This window comes from Hoplias malabaricus, unplaced genomic scaffold (assembly GCF_029633855.1).
Source record: "Hoplias malabaricus isolate fHopMal1 unplaced genomic scaffold, fHopMal1.hap1 scaffold_273, whole genome shotgun sequence".
Classification (NCBI taxonomy): Eukaryota; Metazoa; Chordata; class Actinopteri; order Characiformes; family Erythrinidae; genus Hoplias; species Hoplias malabaricus.
Window position 1 is genome coordinate 12,501 of NW_027100926.1, and position 26,136 is coordinate 38,636.

The 26,136-nt window shown below is 46.6% G+C and overlaps 3 protein-coding genes across 3 annotated transcripts in view; all 3 read right to left on the bottom strand.

Moving 5' to 3' along the window:
- Positions 1-5,673, bottom strand: part of depdc5 (DEP domain containing 5, GATOR1 subcomplex subunit) — a 17,681-nt gene extending 12,008 nt beyond the window's left edge. The window contains 4 exon segments of the mRNA XM_066658869.1: positions 3,878-3,924; positions 4,061-4,148; positions 4,484-4,662; positions 5,538-5,673. Coding sequence (XP_066514966.1) covers positions 3,878-3,924; positions 4,061-4,148; positions 4,484-4,550 — 202 coding nt within the window. The 5' untranslated portion in view covers positions 4,551-4,662; positions 5,538-5,673.
- A 1,186-nt stretch (positions 5,674-6,859) lies between these two features.
- On the bottom strand, positions 6,860-14,533 carry rab36 (RAB36, member RAS oncogene family). The gene is made up of 11 exons (XM_066658870.1): positions 14,474-14,533; positions 13,540-13,629; positions 11,964-12,055; positions 11,633-11,707; positions 11,304-11,405; positions 11,163-11,227; positions 11,022-11,073; positions 10,660-10,741; positions 10,457-10,547; positions 9,448-9,564; positions 6,860-7,479 (listed from the first exon to the last, which is right to left on the bottom strand). Exons 2-11 carry the CDS (start codon positions 13,591-13,593, stop codon positions 7,424-7,426), a joined length of 786 nt encoding a protein of 261 aa, XP_066514967.1. The 5' UTR covers positions 13,594-13,629; positions 14,474-14,533; the 3' UTR covers positions 6,860-7,423.
- Positions 14,534-23,857: 9,324 nt separating this feature from the next.
- On the bottom strand, positions 23,858-25,900 carry gnaz (guanine nucleotide binding protein (G protein), alpha z polypeptide). Its single transcript, XM_066658871.1, has one exon. The coding sequence runs from the start codon at positions 25,897-25,899 to the stop codon at positions 25,561-25,563; it is 339 nt and encodes a 112-aa protein (XP_066514968.1). The 5' UTR covers position 25,900; the 3' UTR covers positions 23,858-25,560.
- Between the last annotated feature and the right edge of the window lie 236 nt (positions 25,901-26,136).

A 26,136-nucleotide genomic window follows, 5' to 3' on the forward strand; every position in this document is an offset into this window, starting at 1 on the left:
TCAGAGCTTGGCTCCAAGCTCTGTCTCCAAGCTCGGAACACAATTCATTCATTCATTGTCTGTAACCCTTATCCAGTTCAGCATCACGGTAGGTCCAGAGCCTACCTGGAATCATTGGGCGCAAGGCGGGAACAAACCCTGGAGGGGGCGCCAGTCCTTCACAGGGCAACACACATACACATTCACTCACACACTCACACCTACGAACACTTTCCTCCAACCCGGAGGAAACCCACGCAGACACAGGGAGAACACACCACACTCCTCACAGACAGTCACCCGGAGGAAACCAATGCAGACACAGAGAGAACACACCACACTCCTCACAGACACTCACCCGGAGGAAACCAATGCAGACACAGAGAGAACACACCACACTCCTCACAGACAGTCACCCGGAGGAAACCAAAGCAGACACAGAGAGAACACACCACACTCCTCACAGACAGTCACCCAGAGGAAACCCACGCAGACACAGAGAGAACACACCACACTCCTCACAGACAGTCACCCGGAGGAAACCCACGCAGACACAGGGATAACACACCACACTCCTCACAGACAGTCACCCAGAGGAAACCCACGCAGACACAGAGAGAACACACCACACTCCTCACAGACAGTCACCCGGAGGAAACCCACGCAGACACAGGGAGAACACACCACACTCCTCACAGACAGTCACCCGGAGGAAACCCACACAGACACAGAGAGAACACACCACACTCCTCACAGACAGTCACCCGGAGGAAACCCACGCAGACACAGAGAGAACACACCACACTCCTCACAGACAGTCACCCGGAGGAAACCCACGCAGACACAGGGAGAACACACCACACTCCTCACAGACAGTCACCCGGAGGAAACCCACACAGACACAGAGAGAACACACCACACTCCTCACAGACAGTCACCCGGAGGAAACCCACGCAGACACAGAGAGAACACACCACACTCCTCACAGACAGTCACCCGGAGGAAACCCACACAGACACAGAGAGAACACACCACACTCCTCACAGACAGTCACCCGGAGGAAACCCACGCAGACACAGAGAGAACACACCACACTCCTCACAGACAGTCACCCGGAGGAAACCCACACAGACACAGAGAGAACACACCACACTCCTCACAGACAGTCACCCGGAGGAAACCCACGCAGACACAGAGAGAACACACCACACTCCTCACAGACAGTCACCCGGAGGAAACCCACGCAGACACAGGGAGAACACACCACACTCCTCACAGACAGTCACCCGGAGGAAACCCACGCAGACACAGAGAGAACACACCACACTCCTCACAGACAGTCACCCGGAGGAAACCCACGCAGACACAGAGAGAACACACCACACTCCTCACAGACAGTCACCCGGAGGAAACCCACACAGACACAGAGAGAACACACCACACTCCTCACAGACAGTCACCCGGAGGAAACCCACGCAGACACAGAGAGAACACACCACACTCCTCACAGACAGTCACCCGGAGGAAACCCACACAGACACAGAGAGAACACACCACACTCCTCACAGACAGTCACCCAGAGGAAACCCACGCAGACACAGGGATAACACACCACACTCCTCACAGACAGTCACCCGGAGGAAACCCACGCAGACACAGAGAGAACATACCACACTCCTCACAGACAGTCACCCGGAGGAAACTCACGCAGACACAGGGATAACACACCACACTCCTCACAGACAGTCACCCGGAGGAAACCCACGCAGACACAGAGAGAACACACCACACTCCTCACAGACAGTCACCCGGAGGAAACCCACACAGACACAGAGAGAACACACCACACTCCTCACAGACAGTCACCCGGAGGAAACCCACACAGACACAGAGAGAACACACCACACTCCTCACAGACAGTCACCCGGAGGAAACCCACGCAGACACAGAGAGAACACACCACACTCCTCACAGACAGTCACCCGGAGGAAACCCACGCAGACACAGGGAGAACACACCACACTCCTCACAGACAGTCACCCGGAGGAAACCCACACAGACACAGAGAGAACACACCACACTCCTCACAGACAGTCACCCGGAGGAAACCCACGCAGACACAGAGAGAACACACCACACTCCTCACAGACATTCACCCGGAGGAAACCCACGCAGACACAGAGAGAACACACCAACTCCTCACAGACAGTCACCCGGAGGAAACCCACGCAGACACAGGGAGAACACACCACACTCCTCACAGACATTCACCCGGAGGAAACCCACGCAGACACAGGGAGAACACACCAACTCCTCACAGACAGTCACCCGGAGGAAACCCACGCAGACACAGGGAGAACACACCACACTCCTCACAGACAGTCACCCGGAGGAAACCCACGCAGACACAGGGAGAACACACCACACTCCTCACAGACAGTCACCCGGAGGAAACCCACACAGACACAGAGAGAACACACCACACTCCTCACAGACAGTCACCCAGAGGAAACCCACGCAGACACAGGGATAACACACCACACTCCTCACAGACAGTCACCCGGAGGAAACCCACGCAGACACAGAGAGAACATACCACACTCCTCACAGACAGTCACCCGGAGGAAACTCACGCAGACACAGGGATAACACACCACACTCCTCACAGACAGTCACCCGGAGGAAACCCACGCAGACACAGAGAGAACACACCACACTCCTCACAGACAGTCACCCGGAGGAAACCCACACAGACACAGAGAGAACACACCACACTCCTCACAGACAGTCACCCGGAGGAAACCCACACAGACACAGAGAGAACACACCACACTCCTCACAGACAGTCACCCGGAGGAAACCCACGCAGACACAGAGAGAACACACCACACTCCTCACAGACAGTCACCCGGAGGAAACCCACGCAGACACAGGGAGAACACACCACACTCCTCACAGACAGTCACCCGGAGGAAACCCACACAGACACAGAGAGAACACACCACACTCCTCACAGACAGTCACCCGGAGGAAACCCACGCAGACACAGAGAGAACACACCACACTCCTCACAGACAGTCACCCGGAGGAAACCCACACAGACACAGAGAGAACACACCACACTCCTCACAGACAGTCACCCGGAGGAAACCCACGCAGACACAGAGAGAACACACCACACTCCTCACAGACAGTCACCCGGAGGAAACCCACACAGACACAGAGAGAACACACCACACTCCTCACAGACAGTCACCCGGAGGAAACCCACGCAGACACAGAGAGAACACACCACACTCCTCACAGACAGTCACCCGGAGGAAACCCACACAGACACAGAGAGAACACACCACACTCCTCACAGACAGTCACCCAGAGGAAACCCACGCAGACACAGGGATAACACACCACACTCCTCACAGACAGTCACCCGGAGGAAACCCACGCAGACACAGAGAGAACATACCACACTCCTCACAGACAGTCACCCGGAGGAAACTCACGCAGACACAGGGATAACACACCACACTCCTCACAGACAGTCACCCGGAGGAAACCCACGCAGACACAGGGAGAACACACCACACTCCTCACAGACAGTCACCCGGAGCTGGAATTGAACCCACAACCTCCAGGACTCTGGAGCTGTTTGACTGCGATACTACCTGCTGCACCACCGTGCCGCCGGAACACTATTGTAAGCTTTAAAATAAACAACTGAATTCTGTATAAACTTTATTGCTATTGGACTGTTTTGTTGCTCAGCAGCTATAGCCTACTGTTACAGCAGCAGTCCTACTTTACAATCCTCAGCTTCAGGCTGCAGTTATCTGGTTAACAGAGAAACCCTGCATTTTTCAGATGCCATTTTAAAACCAAATTCCAGAGGGTTTCGTACCTTTCTGCAGATCTTCTTTCAGACTCTTCACTTGCAGCAGGAGAGGACTAGAGAGAAAGAAAGACTTCAGATTCACTGCTCAGTATCATTTTGAAAGGAGATGAAATACAGGAACAGATCTAGAACAGTGTCTGTATCGTCAGGATCTGATCAAAAACAATAATTAGGTTTTTTTTCCCTCACCTGTATTCATCGTTTGGGTGAGCGATCTCCACAATGTTCCCAAGCTGCACCTGAGGGAACACCTTCGGGTTCATCATCAGCTCGTCGTCTGAGAGGGACACGAGGAGGAATATATGAGGCGTGTTATTTTTATCAACAGTGTTCATCTATTAAAGAAATGTGTCTTTCTATCTGTGTGTGTGTGTGTGTGTGTGTGTGTGTGAGATATTCCCCATGTTATTCCTGTCAAGGTCTGTCATTTGTCTTAACCTGTACCTGGTGTCTAAGTTCACACTTTAACTTTTACATTTTGGAGTTTATGGAGTATACGCTGAAGTAACTTCCCCCTGAATATATATAAAGGGCCTGTCCGAATAAATTGGGACCCCTATTATCTACAGGGGCCATTTTACAGGTGTCTATTGGCTTCAGCAGATCACTCACCACTCCCACCGAAGCCCTTTTTATGGACGACCAGTTTGTAGGTCTTTGTTTTCGTGGTGAATGTCATTGTAGCTGTAGGGTGACTATCTCTGATGGAGAAGAACAGCAGATCAGTCTCCAGCTTTCATCAGATCCAGCTCCAGCTTCACCACAGAAGTCCGGACCACCTCACAGCATCTCTGTCCTAACACCACGGTCGGAAACAGAGTCAGGTTTATTAAACAAGGAAGATGTCATAAGAGCGATAAGGAATCTCGGAAGAATCACAGCTGGATCAGATGTCCTGAGGGGGTCTTGACCATTGAACCACAGTCTGACAGGGGACTGCCAAAGTATGCAGAGCAACAATGGGCTCCTGTATTGTCGGTGGAGTTGAAAAAGTGGACAATAATTGTAAAAGCAAGGTCATTTTAATGTGTATTTGCATTATTATAATGTATATTCCAGTTTTACAAGAATAAAAAAATTACAGGCTAAATATATATTTTTAAACAATGTGTGTGTGTGTGTGTGTGTGTGTGTGTGTTTGACAGTAATTACAGCACCGTATTAAAATTAGAGCAACATATTCGCAGGTTTTGCCAGTTTTGTTTAGTTTAATCTAATGATGTAGATATTAATTATAGCTAACTATGCCACTAAACTAGCGTATTTTATTATTTTATGCCCAGATTAACAGCTACATATCTATTTCTCAAATATTTAAAACGTTTACCGATAATTTTATACGTGTGTAAATGATTGAACCACAGAAACACATGTTTGAGAAGACTTACAGCGTCTAGAAACGAAAACAAATATGTTAACACACAACTATCCGTTCCACCTTAAATGGTGCGCTGTTACATTATAGAGGCTCGGGCGCCATAATGTAACTGAAAGCCATTTAAGGTGGAACAGAAAATTCTACAATAAAACTGCCTTTAACTTATGTGTTGCGTTTTATTTTCAGCATAGCGCTAAACTGACGTTTAAATTAAACATAATGGACTCCGTTTATGTTTATTCCTCCAATTCTGTGTACATTTATCTGTGATTTTTTAAAGAAACTTACCAAAATCCAAACGGTACAAATCTTCCACTGTTTGTAAACACTGTGTTTGTAAGAGCTGCATTTGTTTAGTTATTATCATCATTATAAGCCATAGTTTTAAAGCTCCCCTGCCTTTTTACACTCCCCATAACAACAACTGTTTTCTTCGTTTACTTTTATGGATTCAGTGAGTTCAAATGTGCACTTAAGCACCCTCTGCTGGAAAGGAGCGGTTCAGGGTTAAAAACGAGTCAATGTTCAAAGGAGAAGTCAACCCTGTTTTCCAAATTCCCTCATCAGTTTAGTAATAACAGAAATGCACAGCAGGTAGTGCCCCTAACACAGTCCTGGACACATGGGTTCGACCCTCACCTCAAGTCTCTGTTTGTGAGGAGTGTGGTGTGTTCTCTCTGTGTCTGTGTGGGTTTCCTCCGGGCGACTGTCTGTGAGGAGTGTGGTGTGTTCTCTCTGTGTCTGTGTGGGTTTCCTCCGGGCGACTGTCTGTGAGGAGTGTGGTGTGTTCTCTCTGTGTCTGTGTGGGTTTCCTCCGGGTGACTGTCTGTGAGGAGTGTGGTGTGTTCTCTCTGTGTCTGTGTGGGTTTCCTCCGGGCGACTGTCTGTGAGGAGTGTGGTGTGTTCTCTCTGTGTCTGTGTGGGTTTCCTCCGGGTGACTGTCTGTGAGGAGTGTGGTGTGTTCTCCCTGTGTCTGCGTGGGTTTCCTCCGGGTACTCAGGTTTCCTCCTACAGTCCAAACACACATGTTGGAAGGTGGAGTGGTTGTAAGATATTGCTCAGAGGGTGTATGGCTGGGTGAGTGTGTGAAACTGTCCACAGGAGGTTAGGTGAATTCGCTTTTCTCATAACTGTCCTGGTGTTTGAGTGAATGTGTGTGTGCCCAGATATGGATTAGTGCTCTGTCCTGTGCCCGATGCAGTCCTCCAGGGGGACGGTGGTTACTGGTTGAGAGTACGCTGTGTGCGTTTGGCTGCTGCTTCTCGCCAGTGTGTGTGTGTGTGTGTGTATTGAATGTTGAGTGTTGACTGTAAAGCATCCTTGGGTTTCTAAAAAGGCACTATATAAGTGTAACGTTAAATAAATAAAACTAAATAGGTGTGTGTGTGTGTGAGTGACTGGGTGAGTGTGTGAAATGGTCCGCCATGATATTCCTAAAGTAGTTGAAAATTATTTTTAAAAACAAATGTTTAGAAGAACAATTAAAAAGCTCTGGTCCATGTTTACTCTTAGAATTCTTTGTATTCTGTGTTTGGGAAAAATAAATTCTGCAAAAGTATGACAAACTGCAGGGAAACACACAGTCACTTTGAAGTATTTTAATAGCCAAAAAAACCCACAGAATTAAAAAACACTTCATATTTTAAACAGATAGAACAACATTATGAAAGCAGACCTCATACTAAAATGGAAGTACACATTTTTTCATGACTTCTTCTAAACCTCATTAGAAGTGTCTCAAACGTGAAAAAATGGTAAACTTCCCCTTTAAAACCTGTCACTTTACAAGAATTAGCTTTTAAAACATAATTAATTGCACACTTCTGAAAGCCATGGTTAAAAATACTGAATTAAATTGTCAGACTAATCCCTAAACTGGACGTTACACAGTAATAAACCTTCAGGATGTTTTTAAACAGTGGCAGTGGTTAAAGAGGCACAATACTGAGGCTTTTTAAACACCATGAAAATTCTCCCTCAGTTTCCTCGGTCCGGGGGAAATCGGGGGATTGTTCCCTTGATGAACTGTGGCTGTGAATACGGCAGCCTCTTTTACACACTGTGGAATCACTCAGTGTGGCTCCTTTCAGAGGAAACTCTACGGATGTTTCTGCCTTTGACTCTCCGCTGTTCCCTCTGTTCTCTTCAGGTTAAAGTACTGCGGAGGCTCAGGATCAGCAGCAGGACTTCCTCACTGCTTTGGCCTCCAGATCTGGAGCTCGGTCGGCTTCTGCAGGTGAATAAAACAACACTGTGTTTCTGTATCATTCAGAAAAGGGTTTACACAAAAGTACAGTGTGTGGAAACACAAACCTCATCAAATAAAGTGCACAACTTATAGAACTAGTGTCGCAGTCACACAGCTCCAGGGGCCTGGAGGTTGTGGGTTCGATTCCCGCTCCGGGTGACTGTCTGTGAGGAGTGTGGTGTGTTCTCCCTGTGTCTGCGTGGGTTTCCTCCGGGTGACTGTCTGTGAGGAGTGTGGTGTGTTCTTCCTGTGTCTGCGTGGGTTTCCTCCGGGTGACTGTCTGTGGGGAGTGTGGTGTGTTCTCCCTGTGTCTGTGTGGGTTTCCTCCGGGTGACTGTCTGTGAGGAGTTGGTGTGTTCTCTCTGTGTCTGCGTGGGTTTCCTCCGGGTGACTGTCTGTGAGGAGTGTGGTGTGTTCTCCCTGTGTCTGCGTGGGTTTCCTCCGGGTGACTGTCTGTGAGGAGTGTGGTGTGTTCTCCCTGTGTCTGCGTGGGTTTCCTCCGGGTGACTGTCTGTGAGGAGTTGGTGTGTTCTCCCTGTGTCTGCGTGGGTTTCCTCCGGGTGAATGTCTGTGAGGAGTGTGGTGTGTTCTCCCTGTGTCTGCGTGGGTTTCCTCCGGGTGACTGTCTGTGAGGAGTTGGTGTGTTCTCTCTGTGTCTGCGTGGGTTTCCTCCGGGTGAATGTCTGTGAGGAGTGTGGTGTGTTCTCCCTGTGTCTGCGTGGGTTTCCTCCGGGTGACTGTCTGTGAGGAGTGTGGTGTGTTCTCCCTGTGTCTGTGTGGGTTTCCTCCGGGTGACTGTCTGTGAGGAGTGTGGTGTGTTCTCTCTGTGTCTGCGTGGGTTTCCTCCGGGTGACTGTCTGTGAGGAGTTGGTGTGTTCTCCCTGTGTCTGCGTGGGTTTCCTCCGGGTGACTGTCTGTGAGGAGTTGGTGTGTTCTCTCTGTGTCTGCGTGGGTTTCCTCCGGGTGACTGTCTGTGAGGAGTGTGGTGTGTTCTCCCTGTGTCTGCGTGGGTTTCCTCCGGGTGACTGTCTGTGATGAGTGTGGTGTGTTCTCTCTGTGTCTGTGTGGGTTTCCTCCGGGTGACTGTCTGTGAGGAGTGTGGTGTGTTCTCCCTGTGTCTGCGTGGGTTTCCTCCGGGTGACTGTCTGTGAGGAGTGTGGTGTGTTCTCCCTGTGTCCGTGTGGGTTTCCTCCGGGTGATTGTCTGTGAGGAGTGTGGTGTGTTCTCTCTGTGTCCGTGTGGGTTTCCTCCGAGTGACTGTCTGTGAGGAGTTGGTGTGTTCTCCCTGTGTCTGCGTGGGTTTCCTCCGGGTGACTGTCTGTGAGGAGTGTGGTGTGTTCTCTCTGTGTCCGTGTGGGTTTCCTCCGAGTGACTGTCTGTGAGGAGTTGGTGTGTTCTCCCTGTGTCTGCGTGGGTTTCCTCCGGGTGACTGTCTGTGAGGAGTGTGGTGTGTTCTCTCTGTGTCCGTGTGGGTTTCCTCCGAGTGACTGTCTGTGAGGAGTTGGTGTGTTCTCCCTGTGTCTGCGTGGGTTTCCTCCGGGTGACTGTCTGTGAGGAGTTGGTGTGTTCTCCCTGTGTCTGCGTGGGTTTCCTCCGGGTGACTGTCTGTGAGGAGTTGGTGTGTTCTCCCTGTGTCTGCGTGGGTTTCCTCCGGGTGCTCCGGTTTCCTCCCACAGTCCACAAACACACGTTGGTAGGTGGATTGGTGACTCCAAAAGTGTCCGCTCACAGTCCTAGCTTCACAATTTATGTTCCTCGTTTTTGAAAATATCTCCGTTCAGACGAATACGAAAACGACTGCATTATCTATTCCAGTCCAGCAGGGGGCCATAGTACCTCTTACAGAGAGGTGCCAAAACATCAAGATGCATGAGAGGACGCAGGGGTTAATCCCAAATCACTCCATGCTCCCTCTGTAGTGAAGGAAAGTCTACTGAAGTATAAACTCACTGATGATGTCACCAACTCCAATCCGAGCGCCACTGCTCTCCAGCTCTGTCTCCTGCAGAACAGCGTCCTCAAACGACAGAGCAGCCACACGGAAGAAAAACTCCTGCACGTTCTGCCCTGAGACACACACACACACACACACACAGAATAATCAGCATTGTCTTTAAACTCATAATATATTAATACTGTGACATAAAGCTCACAATGCGCCCCAAAACATAAACACAATAGCAATATATAATAATCATAGTTTTGTTTATATCACTGCTGCCTGCCTTTTCCAACTCTTTTTTCCTTATTTACTTTTCCCTTTCCTTTAATTTAATATATGATTTGTATTTTTATTTATTTGGGTTTTTTCTTTTGTCTCTTTTTCTTTTTGTTTGCTTGTATTTATTATTCTTTTATTCATTCTATCTTTCATTCTGCAGAAACACTGTATTTCTTTAAGGAAATGCAAATCTAGTTTAATCTGGAAAATAAAAATAAAGAAAAAGGTAAAACCATTCAGTAAATTTAATAATAACGTCGTGTTGAGCACTGCTGCTCTGCACAGAGCAGACTAGGATCCAAGGCTCAGCCTGGGCAGGAACACGCTGCTACGCCGGCGGCACGGTGGCTCAGTGGTGAGCACGTTCACCTCCCCAGCGCTGGGATCTTGGGTTCAAATCCCTTCTGGGTGGAGTTTCCATGTTCTCCCTGTGTCTGCATGGGTTTCCTCCCACAGTCCAAAAACATGGAGGGTAGGTGAATTGACTTCTCTAACATCTGTCCTGCTGTGTGAGTGAATGAGTGTATATGTGAATGAATGTCTGTACGTGTGAGTGAATGTGTGTGAGCTCAGATATGGATTGGCGCTCTGTCCTGGGTGAAACCCTAGTGCCTGATGCAGTCCTCCAGGTGGACAGTCGTTCCTGGTCGAGAGGACGCTGCGGCATTTGGCTGCCGCTTCTCGCCAGTGTGTGTGGCGCTATATAAGTGTAACGATAGATGTGAGTGCAGTTTTTACCTGTTTTAGACGAAACAGACCAGAACTCAGCGTTCATCTCCGACGCCATCTTCACTGCATCCCTCTCTGTGCGCTGACACTCCTCTGGAGACTGAATAAGAGTCACACTCTCAGTTTACGCTGTGTTATTACTTTTGTGTGTGTGTGTGTGTGTGTGTGGATGTGTGTGTGTGTGTGTTATATTAAGAGAAATTAATTCACACCAGCAGGTCTCTCTTGGTTCCAACCAAGAAAATAAAGCAGGAGTTTGGTTCATTTTCCTTCAGAGCCTCCAGCAGCCACTGCCTGAAACACACACACACACACACACACACACACACACAAACAAAAACATTACTCTGTTATACCTCTAACAGTTCCTGGGAACCGTGGCTGCCTGCCCACCGCTCTGGAAATGTGTGTGTGTGTGTGTGTGTGTGTGTGTGTGTGTGTGTGTGTGTCTACTGCCACTAATGGGTTAAATGCAGCCTCATATTCATGGTATTACTGTATAATGACCTGGGACTTTAACTGTAAATACTACAAACAAATATTATTGTAATGTCACATGACGTGCTCCACTCACCGGGTGTGCTCCAGGGTCTTAATGTCCGCCATGTCAAAGACACTGATGATCACTGTGAAAGAAAAGACGTACACTTTTCATGCCAAGTGTCTGCTGTACTCACTCAAATCACAAATATGAAGCTGTGAATATGAGACTCACCTTGAGCTCCTCTGTAATACGCTGAAGCGATGCATTTAAACTTCTCCTGTCCAGCAGTGTCCCAGCTGCGCAGTGAACAGCACCAAATCAAATGCAGGTTGTGAAAGTGTTAACAGGACGTATTAAAGCAGGTGCACTCACATTTGAAGGGAGTACGGAAGCCCACAGATTTCAAACCTCTCGATTTCAAAGTCGACCCCTATGGTGGCCTTGTAGTCTCTGTCGAAAGCCTCTTTACAGAACCTAGAACACAAGAACCTCTCAGATCTCATCTTACGTTACAGGACTATCACAGAGGAGACACTGGTCTGCTTCCGACTCGGACACTCCTCTGACCAGAGAAACCCCAGCATCGGGAAGTCGGGAGGCCATGGCTTTGAGGGGACACCTCACACTCTGTAATCCCCAGGAAACAACCACTGTATCACTGGTCTGAAATCTGGTCACTGCTCCGGTCATTGCACACTTACCTATTAATTAAGCAAGTCTTCCCCACATTGAGGTCTCCCACGACGACAGCTTTTGACATCTTCAGTCTGTCCAGTCTGAAAAAACATTCGAAACTTATTTTCAGATCTGTGTGTACTGTGATAAAACACCAGCTTTATTTCAACACCTGTTGTGTTACATGTCTGTGACTGCAGGAAGCTGCCCAGGGAAAACCCCTAGGGACTATAACAGGTTAAACAATGTCTATAGCATTGTAAGTTGACCATTCAGGAAGTTAGTTATACATTACATGATGTTGTCCATGGAGTGGCACCAGCCACAAACAGAGATTGAAGGCAGTGAAATACTGACCCCTGCTGCCTGGCGGCCCGGTTCTGACTCGCAGTTTTAGCTTTATCGTTCCAGTCCTCCTTCATTTGCAGACAGGCCTGAGGATTATAACACTGCAACACACAGCGGCACAGAGAGAACTGAGCAACAACAACTAGAGGCTGTTTTACAGGACTGCTCCGTCTCCACAGTGTCCTGCTTAGTCACGAACCTTTTACAACCTGGCAGTGCTGATATTAAAAATGCTGATTAATATGGTTTATACATAAACACACACACATTCATTGTGTATGAAACCGGAGCACCCGGAGGAAACCCACGCAGACACAGGGAGAACACACCACACTCCTCACAGACAGTCACCCGGAGGAAACCCACACAGACACAGGGAGAACACACCACACTCCTCACAGACAGTCATCCGGAGGAAACCCACGCGGACACAGGGAGAACACACCACACTCCTCACAGACAGTCACCCAGAGGAAACCCACGCAGACACAGGGAGAACACACCACACTCCTCACAGACAGTCATCCGGAGGAAACCCACGCGGACACAGGGAGAACACACCACACTCCTCACAGACAGTCACCCGGAGGAAACCCACACAGACACAGAGAGAACACACCACACTCCTCACAGACAGTCGCCCGGAGGAAACCCACGCAGACACAGAGAGAACACACCACACTCCTCACAGACAGTCGCCCGGAGGAAACCCACACAGACACAGGGAGAACACACCACACTCCTCACAGACAGTCACCTGGAGTGGGACTTGAACCTACAACCACCAGGCCCCTGGAGCTGTGACAGAGACACTACCTGCTGCACCACTGTGCAGCCCCAAACACTCTCGATATATAACCAATTTTTCAGAAATGACCGAGAATAAATAATAATGTTAATGGAGTGTCATGTCAAAATACACCTACTTTACTGTAGGTAACTGACAATAAACACTGTTAAAACTAATTTTAATTGATGGACATATCTGTCAGAAATAAGACATTTAGATATTTTGTTGAGAGGACATTTAAGCTTTATTTGGCATGTGTGGACTGTTGTAGGTGCTGTGATCTGTTCTTCATAATGAATCCAGTCGCTTTTCCACAGTGGAACACAGTAATGGGTTTTAATGAAAAATCTGTGTCCTGCTTTGGTCAAATTACCACAAAGATCAAACCCCTCCCCCGTTTTTATTCAGTGCTCTTATTTCTCCGCGCTGGTTGTGTCTGTTTTGCTACTTTTAACCTAGTCTTTGCGCTCTCCCATAAACGTGGGCCCAGCGCTGTGATTGGACAGACTCAGACGAGGGGGCGGGGCACTTGACGCAATATGAAATATATAAAATCAGGAGCACCTCAGCCATGGGTGTTTGAGGAGTGCTGCTCCTTCACTTCCCTGCCCCTGTTGTGTGTGGTATCCAGAAAGCTTCCAAGTAATTTTGATTTGATTTGATCCCCATGTAACAGACGTATCTTCTTTATAAAGATAAGTCCATTATTAATAATAAGACATCACACACTGTACTCCTGTAACCGAGTGTACTGTAGATGAACAGCACTCAGATTCATGTGTTCATCGTTCCTACCTTAGGGAATTTGGAGATGATCCTGTTTTTGCTGACAGGTGGACTGAAATGCATTCTCCCTGAGGACGGTCGGTCCAGGTAATGTCTCACCTGTGATGGAAGAGCACACCATGAGCCCAGCAGCTTGACGTTAGTTATTGACCTTCCCAGCTGTTTGCTAGGAGACAATACACTGCACACCTGTGAGGCAGCGCTCTCTCGCTCTTATCTTAGCCTCGCTTTTAAAGATAAGGTTCTGTATTCACATGAACTTCTACGTAGTCAGAGTAACAATGGAGAAGCTTTAAAGAGCCCACATCCTACATTTCTCTGTATTGAGGTCCATGTATGCAAATTGTTCACATTTACGTCACTAAAGAAGCACAAACTGCGCACACAGTTTGTAATAAATGGGAGGCTCTGGAGCAGCTGCACATGATCCTAAGGTCACCCTGCTCTTCGCCAGCTGCTGATGGAGCTCCACTTCTCCAAATCCAGTTCTTTTGGGATGAAGAGTAAATAAAACACACTGGCTGTGAGGATTTGATTGCTGCCACAGGTACTGATATTGGATGACTTGTTCTGGGCAATTATACCCAGAACAAGTCATCCAATATCAGTACCTGTGGCAGCAATCAAATCCTCACAGCCAGTGTGTTTTATTTACTCTTCATTTAATTGAAAATAAAGCCTTATTTCTCAGGCTTATGGCCATAGGCCGGTCCACCTTAAATGGTGCAGTAGTTACCAGTTACGGCTGAGCCGCGGGAGTGTAACTACTGCACTATTTAAGGTGGAACGGACAATTCGAAAAAGCAATTAGCACAGAGAAAGCTATATTCATCCCGGTAGTAACAATAACACATTGTATAATAGTTTCCTTCGCACGTATTTCACTATTATTGCGTTATTCTATGTATTTTTACCCTGTTTCTGCGCTAATGCTTTTACTCACCCAATAAGACCACAGCGCCCTTCTCTATGCGTCTGCAAAAGTCTCCATGGCAACCACGACACTGTACACGAAATATCGCGATAATTCACGGAGTCGTTTCAATGGTCAATACCAATGATTAAATACACTTTAATATATAAATATTACAGTACATTTCCTATAATCATCTGCACATAAAATAAGAAATAACTAGATTAATTAAAGTAGACGCGTGAATTAAGTTGTTCATATTTTATAAATTAAAAACAGTTAAATAATAATAATAATAATAATAATACACTTTAGGATTAGTGTCTTCAAAATACTTACAACAGTGTAAGATGAACGTCAGTAGAAATGACTGAAATCTGAATTTCTGTGGCTGCAGTTCATTCTTCCAGCAGCAGGTGGCGGTGTTGAATTAGATTAAACCCTTCTTCAGCCCTTCGCCTTCCAACTGTCCATAAACATTTATTTAATCCGTTTAATGAATTCATCTCTGCCCTTATTTTGGCACCGCTTCAGCCAATATGTTTAAAAGGGGTTTTAAGGGTTTACATTAATGTAAGTGTGTTTATGGCTCACCACACCACTAGGTGGAGAGAGAGAGAGAGAGAGAGAGAGAGAGAGAGAGAGAGAGAGAGAGAGAGAGAGCGGATCTACACACACACACACACACACACACACACACACACACACATGCTGTGTCATGCTAAGCGGGTTAGATTGCACTCTTCATCTCATGTATGTGACCTAAAGTTTTTGGACACTTGTTCATTCAAGATTTCTTCTGTAATTAACCTTTAATTAATACTAACAACAACCCCCCCGCCCTTTGCTGCTTTGACTGTTCAACCAGGACTTTAGACTAGATGAAGGAACATTGCTGTGAAGATTTGATAGCAGCCAAATGTAAACACGGATAAAGTCAGGTACTACTGTGTGTGATTAGTTATTTAGTTCGGGCATTACAACTCATCCCAGAGGTGTTAGATGGAGTTAAATCACGGTAAAGAACACAGTTCCACTGCTCCTCCGCCCAGTGCTTGTTCCTGAGCATGGTGACCTTAGAGTCATTACATTTGCTCCAGAGCATCCCATTTCGTTTGATGTTTTTCTAAGGAGATGCACACATGGGTGCACCTTAAAGTAGCTGAATCCACTGATTAAATGGTGAACAAACCTATGAAAATGTAGTGAATGAATGAATGAATGGAGGCCTTTTTTAGACCTCCACAGACGATCCTTTTATTTTGGACTCATAATACAAATAAATCCTTTGTTCAGAGCATGTTCACATTAATGTGAGGATCTGGAGGCTACCAACCCACACACTGTGAAACAAGACCCCTCGCCCCCAGTCAGTTTTCTGTGCGCTGCCTGAGTCATAAAACACGGAATAAAACGAGCCGTTCTGAATCTGCTCCGCTTCTGAAATCAAGGGCAGAGACTTTAGTATCGCCCCGCCCCCTCGTCTGAATCTGTCCAATCATAGCACAGGTTAAACTGAGCAAAACAGACACAGCGGAGAAATGAGCACTGAGTAAAAACGGAGTACATGAGAAAAGAGAAGAAAGAGAACTGAGTGAACTGCTGTGCGCTCAGAGTCCGGGTGAACAGCGAGCGGCTCATTATCGTTTAAAGGGACAGGCGCTGGAACCATGGCTGAACGCTGATGTGGGGTTTGTTCTTTGTGGTATTTTGACACAAAGCAGGACACAGACATTCATTAAGAGCCAGAACTGTTCCCTAGTGTGAAAAGAGGAGAATATACTTTGGGAGAAAATGGACAGATTAGATTTTTGTACTGAACCCTAGGCCTCAGAGGCCTGGAGGATCTGGAGAGTCTAAGTTGGCCTGAGTTTAACACAAAGCTGGGCCAAGCACCACTCTAGGTTTATGCACAGGATTGTGTCCCTGCTTTACCAGGGTGTAACTCCATTTACTTTCAGATAATTATTGATATATGAAAGCAGGGGTCAGATTGATGCCTCTGGAGATTTATTCATTCCCTGTTGGACCCTGGTGGTGGACAGTGGTGGAGAGCAGAGAAACACGGTACAGTTCTGATGGATCTGCACATACTGCTTCTGATATGAAGGTTATTAATAGGGACCTTTGTCCAACTTTGCTGCAGTAACAGAGTCAACATTGCTGCGAGGATTTGATTGCAGCAACTCAAACAAACTGATAGCAGCAACTCAAACACACTCTCTATGAATAGAGCTATTTAGTCATTATATTTATTAATAAATAATTACAACAGGTAGTGTTGCTGCCACACAGCCTCAGGGTCCTGGGGTTCTGGGTCCGAGCCCCACCTCAGGCCTCTCTCTGTGAGTGTGGTGTGTTCTCCCTGTGGGTTTCCTTTGGACGCTTAGGTTCCCCACACAGTCCAAACACACATTTAAAGGTGGATTGACTGTGTGACAAATTTCCACAGGTGTGTGAGTGACTGGCTGATTGCGTGAAGCCCACAGTCCGCAAGTGTGAGTGTGTGAGTGACTGGGTGAGTGTGTGAGTGACCGGGTGAGTGTGTGAGTAATTGGGTGAGTGTGTGAGTGACTGGTTGAGTGTGTGAGTGACTGGGTGAGTGTGTGAGTGACCGGGTGAGTGTGTGAGTGACCGGGTGAGTGTGTGAGAGACTGGGTGAGTGTGTGAGTGACTGGTGGAGTGTGTGAGTGACCGGGTGAGTGTGTGAGTGACCGGGTGAGTGTGTGAGAGACTGGGTGAGTGTGTGAGTGACCGGGTGAGTGTGTGAGTGACTGGGTGAGTGTGTGAGTGACCGGGTGAGTGTGTGAGTGACCGGGTGAGTGTGTGAGAGACTGGGTGAGTGTGTGACTGGGTGAGTGTGTGAGTGACCGGGTGAGTGTGTGAGTGACTGGGTGAGTGTGTGAGTGACTGGTGGAGTGTGTGAGTGACTGGGTGAGTGTGTGAGTGACTGGGTGAGTGTGAGAGTGACTGGGTGAGTGTGTGTGTGACTGGGTGAGTGTGTGAGTGACCGGGTGAGTGTGTGAGTGACTGGGTGAGTAACTGGGTGAGTGTGTGAGTGACCGGGTGAGTGTGTGAGTGACTGGGTGAGTAACTGGGTGAGTGTGTGAGTGACTGGTTGAGTGTGTGAGTGACTGGGTGAGTGTGTGAGTGACTGGGTGAGTGTGAGAGTGACTGGGTGAGTGTGTATGTGACTGGGTGAGTGTGTGAGTGACTGGGTGAGTGTGTGAGTGACTGGGTGAGTGTGTGAGTGACTGGGTGAGTGTGTGAGTGACTGGTGGAGTGTGTGAGTGACTGGGTGAGTGTGTGAGTGACTGGGTGAGTGTGTGAGTGACCGGGTGAGTGTGTGAGTGACTGGGTGAGTAACTGGGTGAGTGTGTGAGTGACTGGTTGAGTGTGTGAGTGACTGGGTGAGTGTGTGAGTGACCGGGTGAGTGTGTGAGTGACCGGTTGAGTGTGTGAGTGACTGGGTGAGTGTGTGAGTGACTGGTGGAGTGTGTGAGTGACTGGGTGAGTGTGTGAGTGACTGGGGGAGTGTGTGAGTGACTGGGTGAGTGTGTGAGTGACTGGGTGTGTGAGTGACCGGGTGAGTGTGTGAGTGACTGGGTGAGTGTGTGAGTGACTGAGTGAGTGTGTGAGTGTGTGAGTGACTGGGTGATTGCGTGAAGCCCACAGTCCGCAAGTGTGAGTGACTGGGTGCGTGTGTGAGTGACCGGGTGAGTGTGTGAGTGACTGGGTGAGTAACTGGGTGAGTGTGTAAGTGACTGGTTGAGTGTGTGAGTGACTGGGTGAGTGTGTGAGTGACCGGGTGAGTGTGTGAGTGACCGGGTGAGTGTGTGAGAGACTGGGTGAGTGTGTGAGTGACCGGGTGAGTGTGTGAGTGACCGGGTGAGTGTGTGAGTGACTGGGTGAGTGTGTGAGTGACTGGGTGAGTGTGTGTGTGACTGGGTGAGTGTGTGAGTGACTGGTTGAGTGTGTGAGTGACTGGGTGAGTGTGTGAGTGACTGGGTGAGTAACTGGGTGAGTGTGTGAAACTATCCACAGGTGTGAGTGTGTGAGTGACTGGGTGAGTGTGTGAGTGACTGGGTGAGTGTGTGAGTGACTGAGTGAGTGTGTGAGTGTGTGAGTGACTGGGTGAGTGTGTGAGTGACTGGGTGTGTGAGTGACCGGGTGAGTGTGTGAGTGACTGGGTGAGTGTGTGAGTGACTGAGTGAGTGTGTGAGTGTGTGAGTGACTGGGTGAGTGTGTGAGTGACTGGGTGTGTGAGTGACCGGGTGAGTGTGTGAGTTACTGGGTGAGTGTGTGAAACTATCCACAGGTGTGAGTGTGTGAGTGACCGGGTGAGTGTGTGAGTGACTGAGTGAGTGTGTGAGTGTGTGATTGACTGGTTGGGCTTACAGTCTTTAGTTTTAATGGCAGTGGGAATGTAGACATTGTTTTACTTGGAGCTGGGAGCCATGGGTTTACACCCAGTTAATGACGTCCAGAAGAAACACATCAACAAGCCTCTTCTCTTTACGATGCACTTCATCAGTGAAATACTTCAGGACTTTTATGGTTTAAACATTTCCCTGGGAGTGGACTGATACACGGGCAACATTTTAAAGTGCATTAAAGGACTTCTATGAAGGGAAAGCTCAGTAATGCTTTTTTACAAAATAAATTCCAACATATAATAAAAGCACTATGTTTCAGTTCTCTCTGAATACTCTCCATTTACAGAGAAATAGCTGGAGAATCCAGGAGCGTCTCAACCTATTTTCTATTATTTATTAATAGGCCACAGGATACAAGGCCAGTCAAAGGAGAGGTCATTTACACGAGTCTTAAAGACACATTACAAACAATTTGTTCAATTCTAAGACAAAGTAAAGTTCTAAAACTAGCCCTGATTCATTTTTCAGGACCACTGACCACTGAATGTTCATGAAACAGGAACCATGGCTGGTCTTAGAACATAAACCCACAGTAATCCAGGAGGAAGAAACACAAAGTCCAACACAAATGTAGGACACGGTCCCTTTAAATGGGTCAGGAGCGTTCTAAATCTACCTTGAAGCTATTTATCAAGCGTCATAAAAGTGACCCCAGCTTTAACTAGGACTCGGAATAAGGGCTAATATAAGAGAGCCAATCAGAGAAGAGCTAATTGAAATACGTGAGGCTCAAACGGGGAATATTACAACAAACATCACTTCAGCTCATGTGCACATTTATTTTAGGAGTAAAGTAAAGACTTTAGAATGGCCCCGCCCCCTCGTCCGAGTCTGTCCAATCACAGCGCTGGACCCCTGATTTTGTGAGATCGCACAAGTAAATGAGAAAAGACGGAAAAAACGAGAATGGAGAAGAAAGAGAACCGAGCGAAAACAGCAAAAAAACAGAGCTGCTCCTCGCTCCTCACTGCTGTGCACTCGGGGTCAGGGTGAACAACGAGCGGCTCATTATCATTTAAAGGGACAGTGCTGTTTACACAGGGGGAGAGCACTGCTGTGGGGCTTGATTCTTTTTGTGTTTTCTGAGTAAAGCATGTTATTTTGGATGAGAAAAAAAGGGATTAAGCACACACACACACACACACACACACACACACACACACACACACACACATGGACACAGAAAATGTTCTTATGACTTGCTGGAGCTGTCGTTTATTGCCGCCTGGCCGTTACGTCACGCTGCAGATGCCAATAATGTGATAATAATTAACAAACGCTAATATTGTGCGCTGAGATTCCTGAATTGGGGCATGAATCGGGCCTTTCAGTGGTCTGGACTCAAACTGGAGTTCTCTGGTCCTCTTCAAGAATCCAGCTTTGAAAAACAAACTCTGTGTGTGTGTGTGTGTGTGTGTGTGTGTGTGTTCACTGCCTCTCTGCTCATGACTGTCACATGCCTCAGCTGCTTGTCCCTCTTCTTCTCATTTATTTGTTTACTTCGTCACAAGCTACATTTCCATCAACTCTTCTCTCATCAATTGTCTTTTTCAAAAAGAGTTGGACACCACTTTGGCTTTGGCTTGTCTCACCTCCTTGAAATACACTCTCTCTTCCTGCTTCATTAGCTATGACCTGCCAAAACATTATAAGCACCCCTTGGTTACTGCACACTGTGTAGTTCTCAAATTAGAAACTGTAGTTTCAGCTGTCGCTCTGCATACTTTGTTACCCCCCCTCTCCCCTGTTCCTCAGCGCTCAGGACCCCCACAGAGCAGGTGTGATGTGGTGGTGGATCATTCTCAGCGCTGCAGTGACACTGACGTGGTGGTGGTGTGTTAGTGTGTGTTGTGCTGGTGTAGAGTGGATCAGACACAGCAGTGCTGCTGGAGTTTTTAAACCCCTCAGTGTCTGGACTGAGAACAGTCCACCGACCAAAAACATCCAGCCGACAGCGTCCTGTGTCACTGATGAAGGACTAGAGGACGAGCGACACACACTGTGCAGCGACAGATGAGCTACTGTCTCTGACTTTACATCTACAAGGTGGACCAACGAGGGAGGAGTGTCTCACAGGGTCTGTGTACCTGCACCGTGGAGCCCATAGAGAATCCAGGAGAACCCTAGTCATGAGCTGTAACTGATCTGAGCTTCGCCCGAGCAGGGAATCAAACCCCAGTCATCAGTTCTCACCACAATATCAGCATATTATTACCCACTTATTACAGATCTGTGAAGTGCTCCTCTGTTTTCTGGATGAAGTGATTCTTCTGATTACCTCGCTCCCTCTTTTCTCCGTGAGCAGGAACAATGCGTCTCTCTGTTACCGGCGGCGGCGAGGGTCAGTCGAGTTTGGCACTAATTGGCGTGGAATGTGTGACCGTCCCAACTGTCTTTACCACTGTCCTTTTCTCTTCTCTCAGGCTTTCTCATCTTTCACACACACACAAACACACACAGACAGTCCCACACACACACACACACACACACACACACACACACACTGCTTTTTTTTACATCAGAGGCAACCTCTCCACAGACATAAATCAATTTCAGAATAATTTAATTGTGCACTTAATTATAGCCTTGATTGTTCTGCACTGGTTCTACAGCAATCAGATTTCAACACTGATCAAGAGTGGAGAGAGTGAGAGAGAGAGAGAGAGAGAGAGAGAGAGAGAGAACAACAGATAAATAGGGTAGAAATAAATATAGAAATTAAGAGGGTCAGCAAGAGAGAGGGAACTAACCAAAAATAATTAAAGAAACATATAAAGAAAAATAAATAGAAAGGCTGTGTGAGAAAAAGAATGAGAGGGAGGGAGCGAGAGAGTGATAAACAGGAGAGGGGTGGGGAGAGAGAAAACAGTGAGAGTGAGAGATAGAAAGACAGATGGAGAGGGAGGGTAAGAGATAGAAGAGGGTGAGAGAAATGGAAAGACTGAGAAAAAGTGTGTGAAAGAGGGAGCAAGTGAGATAAATGGAAGAAGGGCAGAGACAGAGCGAGAGAGAGAGAGACTGTGTGTGTGTGTGTGTGTGTGTGTGTGTGTGTGTGTGTGTGTGTGTGTGTGTGTGTTATGGGAATACAGCAGAGAATGCTGGGACTTCCCAGAATGATCTGAGCTGAGTTACATAAAGAAAAGTAGCACGAGCAGGAAAGGCATTTTCTCATAGACCCCCCCAAACACACACACCACACACACACACACACACACACAATGGAGTCCATCTCACGCAGGTGGGGGATTAACCCCTTACACCACAGGCTGGTTATTTTCAGTAGCACTAGATCTTCATTAGTGATGCCTCATAGTTCACGTTGCCATGTCGATGCCACTGTCCATATGACCCTCACAGCCCTGACTTTAAACTCTATTCACCTGTGTTAAAGTAGCTATATATCATCACTGTCCAACAAAAAATATGTATCTCCATGTTTTATTATTAATTTTAATTAAATTATTTAAATGTATAAATTTATTGTTATTATTATTATTATGTTAAATGAACCATTCCATGGGTTGTGTGTGATTTGTGAGTGGGTTGTGTGGGTGCCATTTTGAGGAGCATTTGTCCGGTTTTCAGAGCGTAGCGCTAAAGTAAAGAGAAGGAAAAATGTATAATATTATTTCAAACACACCACCTTTCCCTGTTGGAGAGAGTCTCACAGCACTCAGAAGTCCACCACCTCTTCCTATCAGGGAGTAACGGAACCCACAATGTTACATAATGAGGGGTAAAGACTGTTATCTTGTGTTAGCCACATTAGCATTTTAGTCATAGGAACCAATGTAAAACTGTTAGCATCAGACTCCAGTGCATTTCTCTGCTCCTCTGTCTGAGTGAGTTATTCACACACAGATCATATACATACACAAGCTTCAGTAATCGTCTTATTTCACTCCTGAGTTGTTTTAGTGTGTGAGAGACTACACAAGCCGCATTGTTTTCTTTTGTCTCATTTTTTTATCTGTTTACAGAGACTCCCTGCGCTCTGAGGATAGAAGAGATTCTTTGAGGATATTGTATCTCGACTGTCTAAATTATTTCTCTGATGAAAAGTTAATAACAAAAATAATTAATAAAGCAGTTCTCCTTGTCTGAAAGTGTGAGTGATAAGTGAGAGGTGTTTACACACTGCAGCCGAGGCCGTATCCCAAACGTTCCCCTACACCCTCCATAGGGCACAGTGTCGGTCATAAAATAACGGTTTCTGCACTCACGTAATGCGGTTTATGTTGATAATAATTTTTGGTCAAATATAAACCTCACGTTTCAAAGTCAAATTCGTGTTTTATTACAGTCTGGGCGCACTATTATTAATGTTATTATCTGTGGTGTGCACTATGTAGGGAGGACGGTGCTAATTTGGGACACTACACAAGCTCATAAACAGAGCTCTGTTTATAAACGTGACGGGGATAAACGGGTCAGGGATTCATACTTATGTTCCTTTCATTTTAACGTCTAAATTAAGTCTAATTAAGTGTTGAGAGAAACAATAAAACAATTTAAATATCATAGATTTATTTGAGTTGTGTGTTTGAGTGATGAGGAAGTACCCAAAATGGCGGCTACTCCACACCATAGCTTCACCTGTAACCCATGGATAGAAATGCTCTAAAATTATTTGGAATAAATATTTTCATATTGACTTCCACTGAAAGTTAAGAAGATTAGTTTTTCTCCTGTAAAATTACTGTTCTGGAGAACTATATTCTGTCAGAATTATGTTCTGTCTTGAATATAACTGCTGTAAATGCTTGTTGTGTGACGTAAAATGAACATATATATATTTTTTATTTGTATAAAACAGTGGACAGTGGCTTTGACACAATGTAAAGAGCAATTATTTTCAAAATGGCTCCTAAAAATAAGCAAAAAGAAAGCTGGAGATACACGTTTTGTATAATGCTGTACATTCAGTTAGTTTTGTTTCTGTTGCTGCACCCACCCCGCCCCAAACGACCTCACAAAAACATGTCCAGCACAAGGAAAGATTTGCATAATCCTTTTTATTCACTATTATTGTTCTTTTATACTTCTTTATCTTTTTTTTTTTTTTAATATTTCTCTGTTTGTTTTTCAGTGGACATCATGTAAAGTCAAAGCCTGAAGCCCTTAGCTCGGGATGGTCATCATCATCATCATCACCATCATCACCATCATCATCATCACTATCGCAGCTGTAGAGGAAGAGGAGGAGCAGGAGCAGAAGGAGGAGGAGGAGGAGATAAAGAAATGTGGGCGGGGCTTTTCCGTCCGCCGATCACCCCTGTGTCTTGAAGTGAATTGGTTGTTTTTTTTTTCATTTATTACTCTTTTCTCACAAATAAACGCACCTCACGTACTATTTACACACCGCACTGAGAGCAAGTCCACTTTTTTCTTTTTTTCTTTTTGCTCACACAAGTTTTTGCAGAATCATGTAAGACTCGTTTGTTGGTTTGTTTTTCCGCTTTCGTCGCCGTCGTTGCACCAGCGCAGTCGTGGCTGATGTTTTCATGCTGGGTCGGGGGCTTGAGCTGAATATGAGTCGCTTCTGGCTCTTCTCTTCAATAAATACCTTCTCCGAAAACAGCTGTACACAGTGTTCGACTTTTATATTTATATATATATTTGATATATATTCATATATGTTTTTGGGAGTATATTAGTAAAATCAAAAAATATAGATAAGAAAAGCAAATCAAAGTATAATTTATCAAAAATCCCAAAGTAACAAAATCATGCATATTTGAACGGTTCAGCGTTTCCTCCTCTTTTTTTACGCAATATTTTTTTTTTCTTTTAAGTAAAAACCAAAAAGGTTTTTGGATGTTGGTCTGGATTTATTTACATTTACATTGGCACTGTTGAGGCGTATTTCTCCTTCTTTTTCTTCTTCTTTTTTTTGGAAAGTGGAACAATGCGTAGGAAAGCTCCGAGCTCAGGATCCGTACGTCTGCGTTTAAGATAAATCCGACCAAAAGCAAGAGACAAATAAACATGAGACAGAGCGTTTTCTATGGGTCAGACAGCCATAAATAAAATACAGTGTGGACGTGTGGAAAAAGCCGTAACTCAGCGTTAGACGGTGGCAGTTTTCACCTCTGGAAGGGGAGTGTATGCGCATCAGTCCCAGTCTGTGTCTCTGCGACCGGCTAATACACTGGAGTTCATTCATAGTTCCAGAAAATGTCTGTGTTTAAGACTCGCTGTTTTTCCTCCTGAAGCAGCATCACTCAGAGCGGACACCTCGGACGTCTCGCTGGGTTTCAGGGCTTTTGTTTTGGCAGGTCAGGATGAAAGCTGTCATAACACGACATAACCAGCGTTTCCATGACAACCGCGAGCTTGACCACTGAAATCAAGCATCAGTCTTTTGGTGTGAGTGAAGTAAAACATAAAGGTGTGTTTTTATGTACGTACCGTAAATACTCTGAAATTCAGTGCACACACATTTATACCACCACCGCAGGCGTCTCCGGACGCGCCCCGCTGCCCTCGGCCATCTCGGGGACTAACGATCGACGGACGCTGAAAATCACGGACAGACAGACGTTTTCCCGAAGGTTTCTGGCAGACCCGCTGGATAACAGACGGACAGACGTGTTTCCAAGGGTTTCTACTGACCCTTTGCTGTCCGTTTGCCCCCATTTCTCTCCAAAAACCCCGGATCCCACCCCCCGCCCCCTGGTCCTAGCACAGGCCAATGTACTTGAGGTTGTTCTGGATAATCACGTCCGTCACGGCGTCGAACACAAACTGGATGTTGCTGGTGTCAGTGGCGCAGGTGAAGTGCGAGTAGATCTCCTTGGTCTCTTTGTTGCGGTTGAGGTCCTCAAACTGCCGCTGGACGTAGACGGCCGCCTCCTCGTAGGTGTTCTGACCTTTGTAGTCGGCAAAGCAGACGGTCAGAGGGATGCGCTTGATCTTCTCGGCTAGAAGGTCTTTCTTGTTGAGGAAGAGGATGAGCGAGGTGTTGGTGAACCAGTTGTTGTTGCAGATGGAGTCGAACAGACGCAAGCTCTCTGCCATACGACTCTGCAGGGAGAGAGAGAAAGAGAGAGAGAGAGAGGTTGTAAATAGAGGTGACGTGACAAAAAATTGTTGAACGTCCCACTAATGGTTTTATACCACCTTCCAAAGAACCCCACGTCCTCCACACAGTGCTTTTCCACTGCATGATCCCCACTCAACCTGACTCTACTCAGCTTCTCCATGGAAGCGGGTTCTTGTTTAGTGGCTGTTCTCTCGTGGTTCAGAGTGAGTCGA

What these genes read in the sequence shown, in the direction of transcription:
- rab36 (XM_066658870.1), bottom strand. Translation starts at nt 13,593, where the DNA reads ATGCATTTCAGTCCACCTGTCAGCAAAAACAGGATCATCTCCAAATTC. An exon ending in CGGGCCGCCAGGCAGCAGGG is followed by an intron (nt 11,708 to 11,963) that starts GTCAGTATTTCA and finishes ATGTTTTTTCAG; the next exon opens with ACTGGACAGACTGAAGATGT. An exon ending in AAGACCCTGGAGCACACCCG is followed by an intron (nt 10,742 to 11,021) that starts GTGAGTGGAGCA and finishes TGTGTGTTTCAG; the next exon opens with GCAGTGGCTGCTGGAGGCTC.
- gnaz (XM_066658871.1), bottom strand. Translation starts at nt 25,899, where the DNA reads ATGGCAGAGAGCTTGCGTCTGTTCGACTCCATCTGCAACAACAACTGG.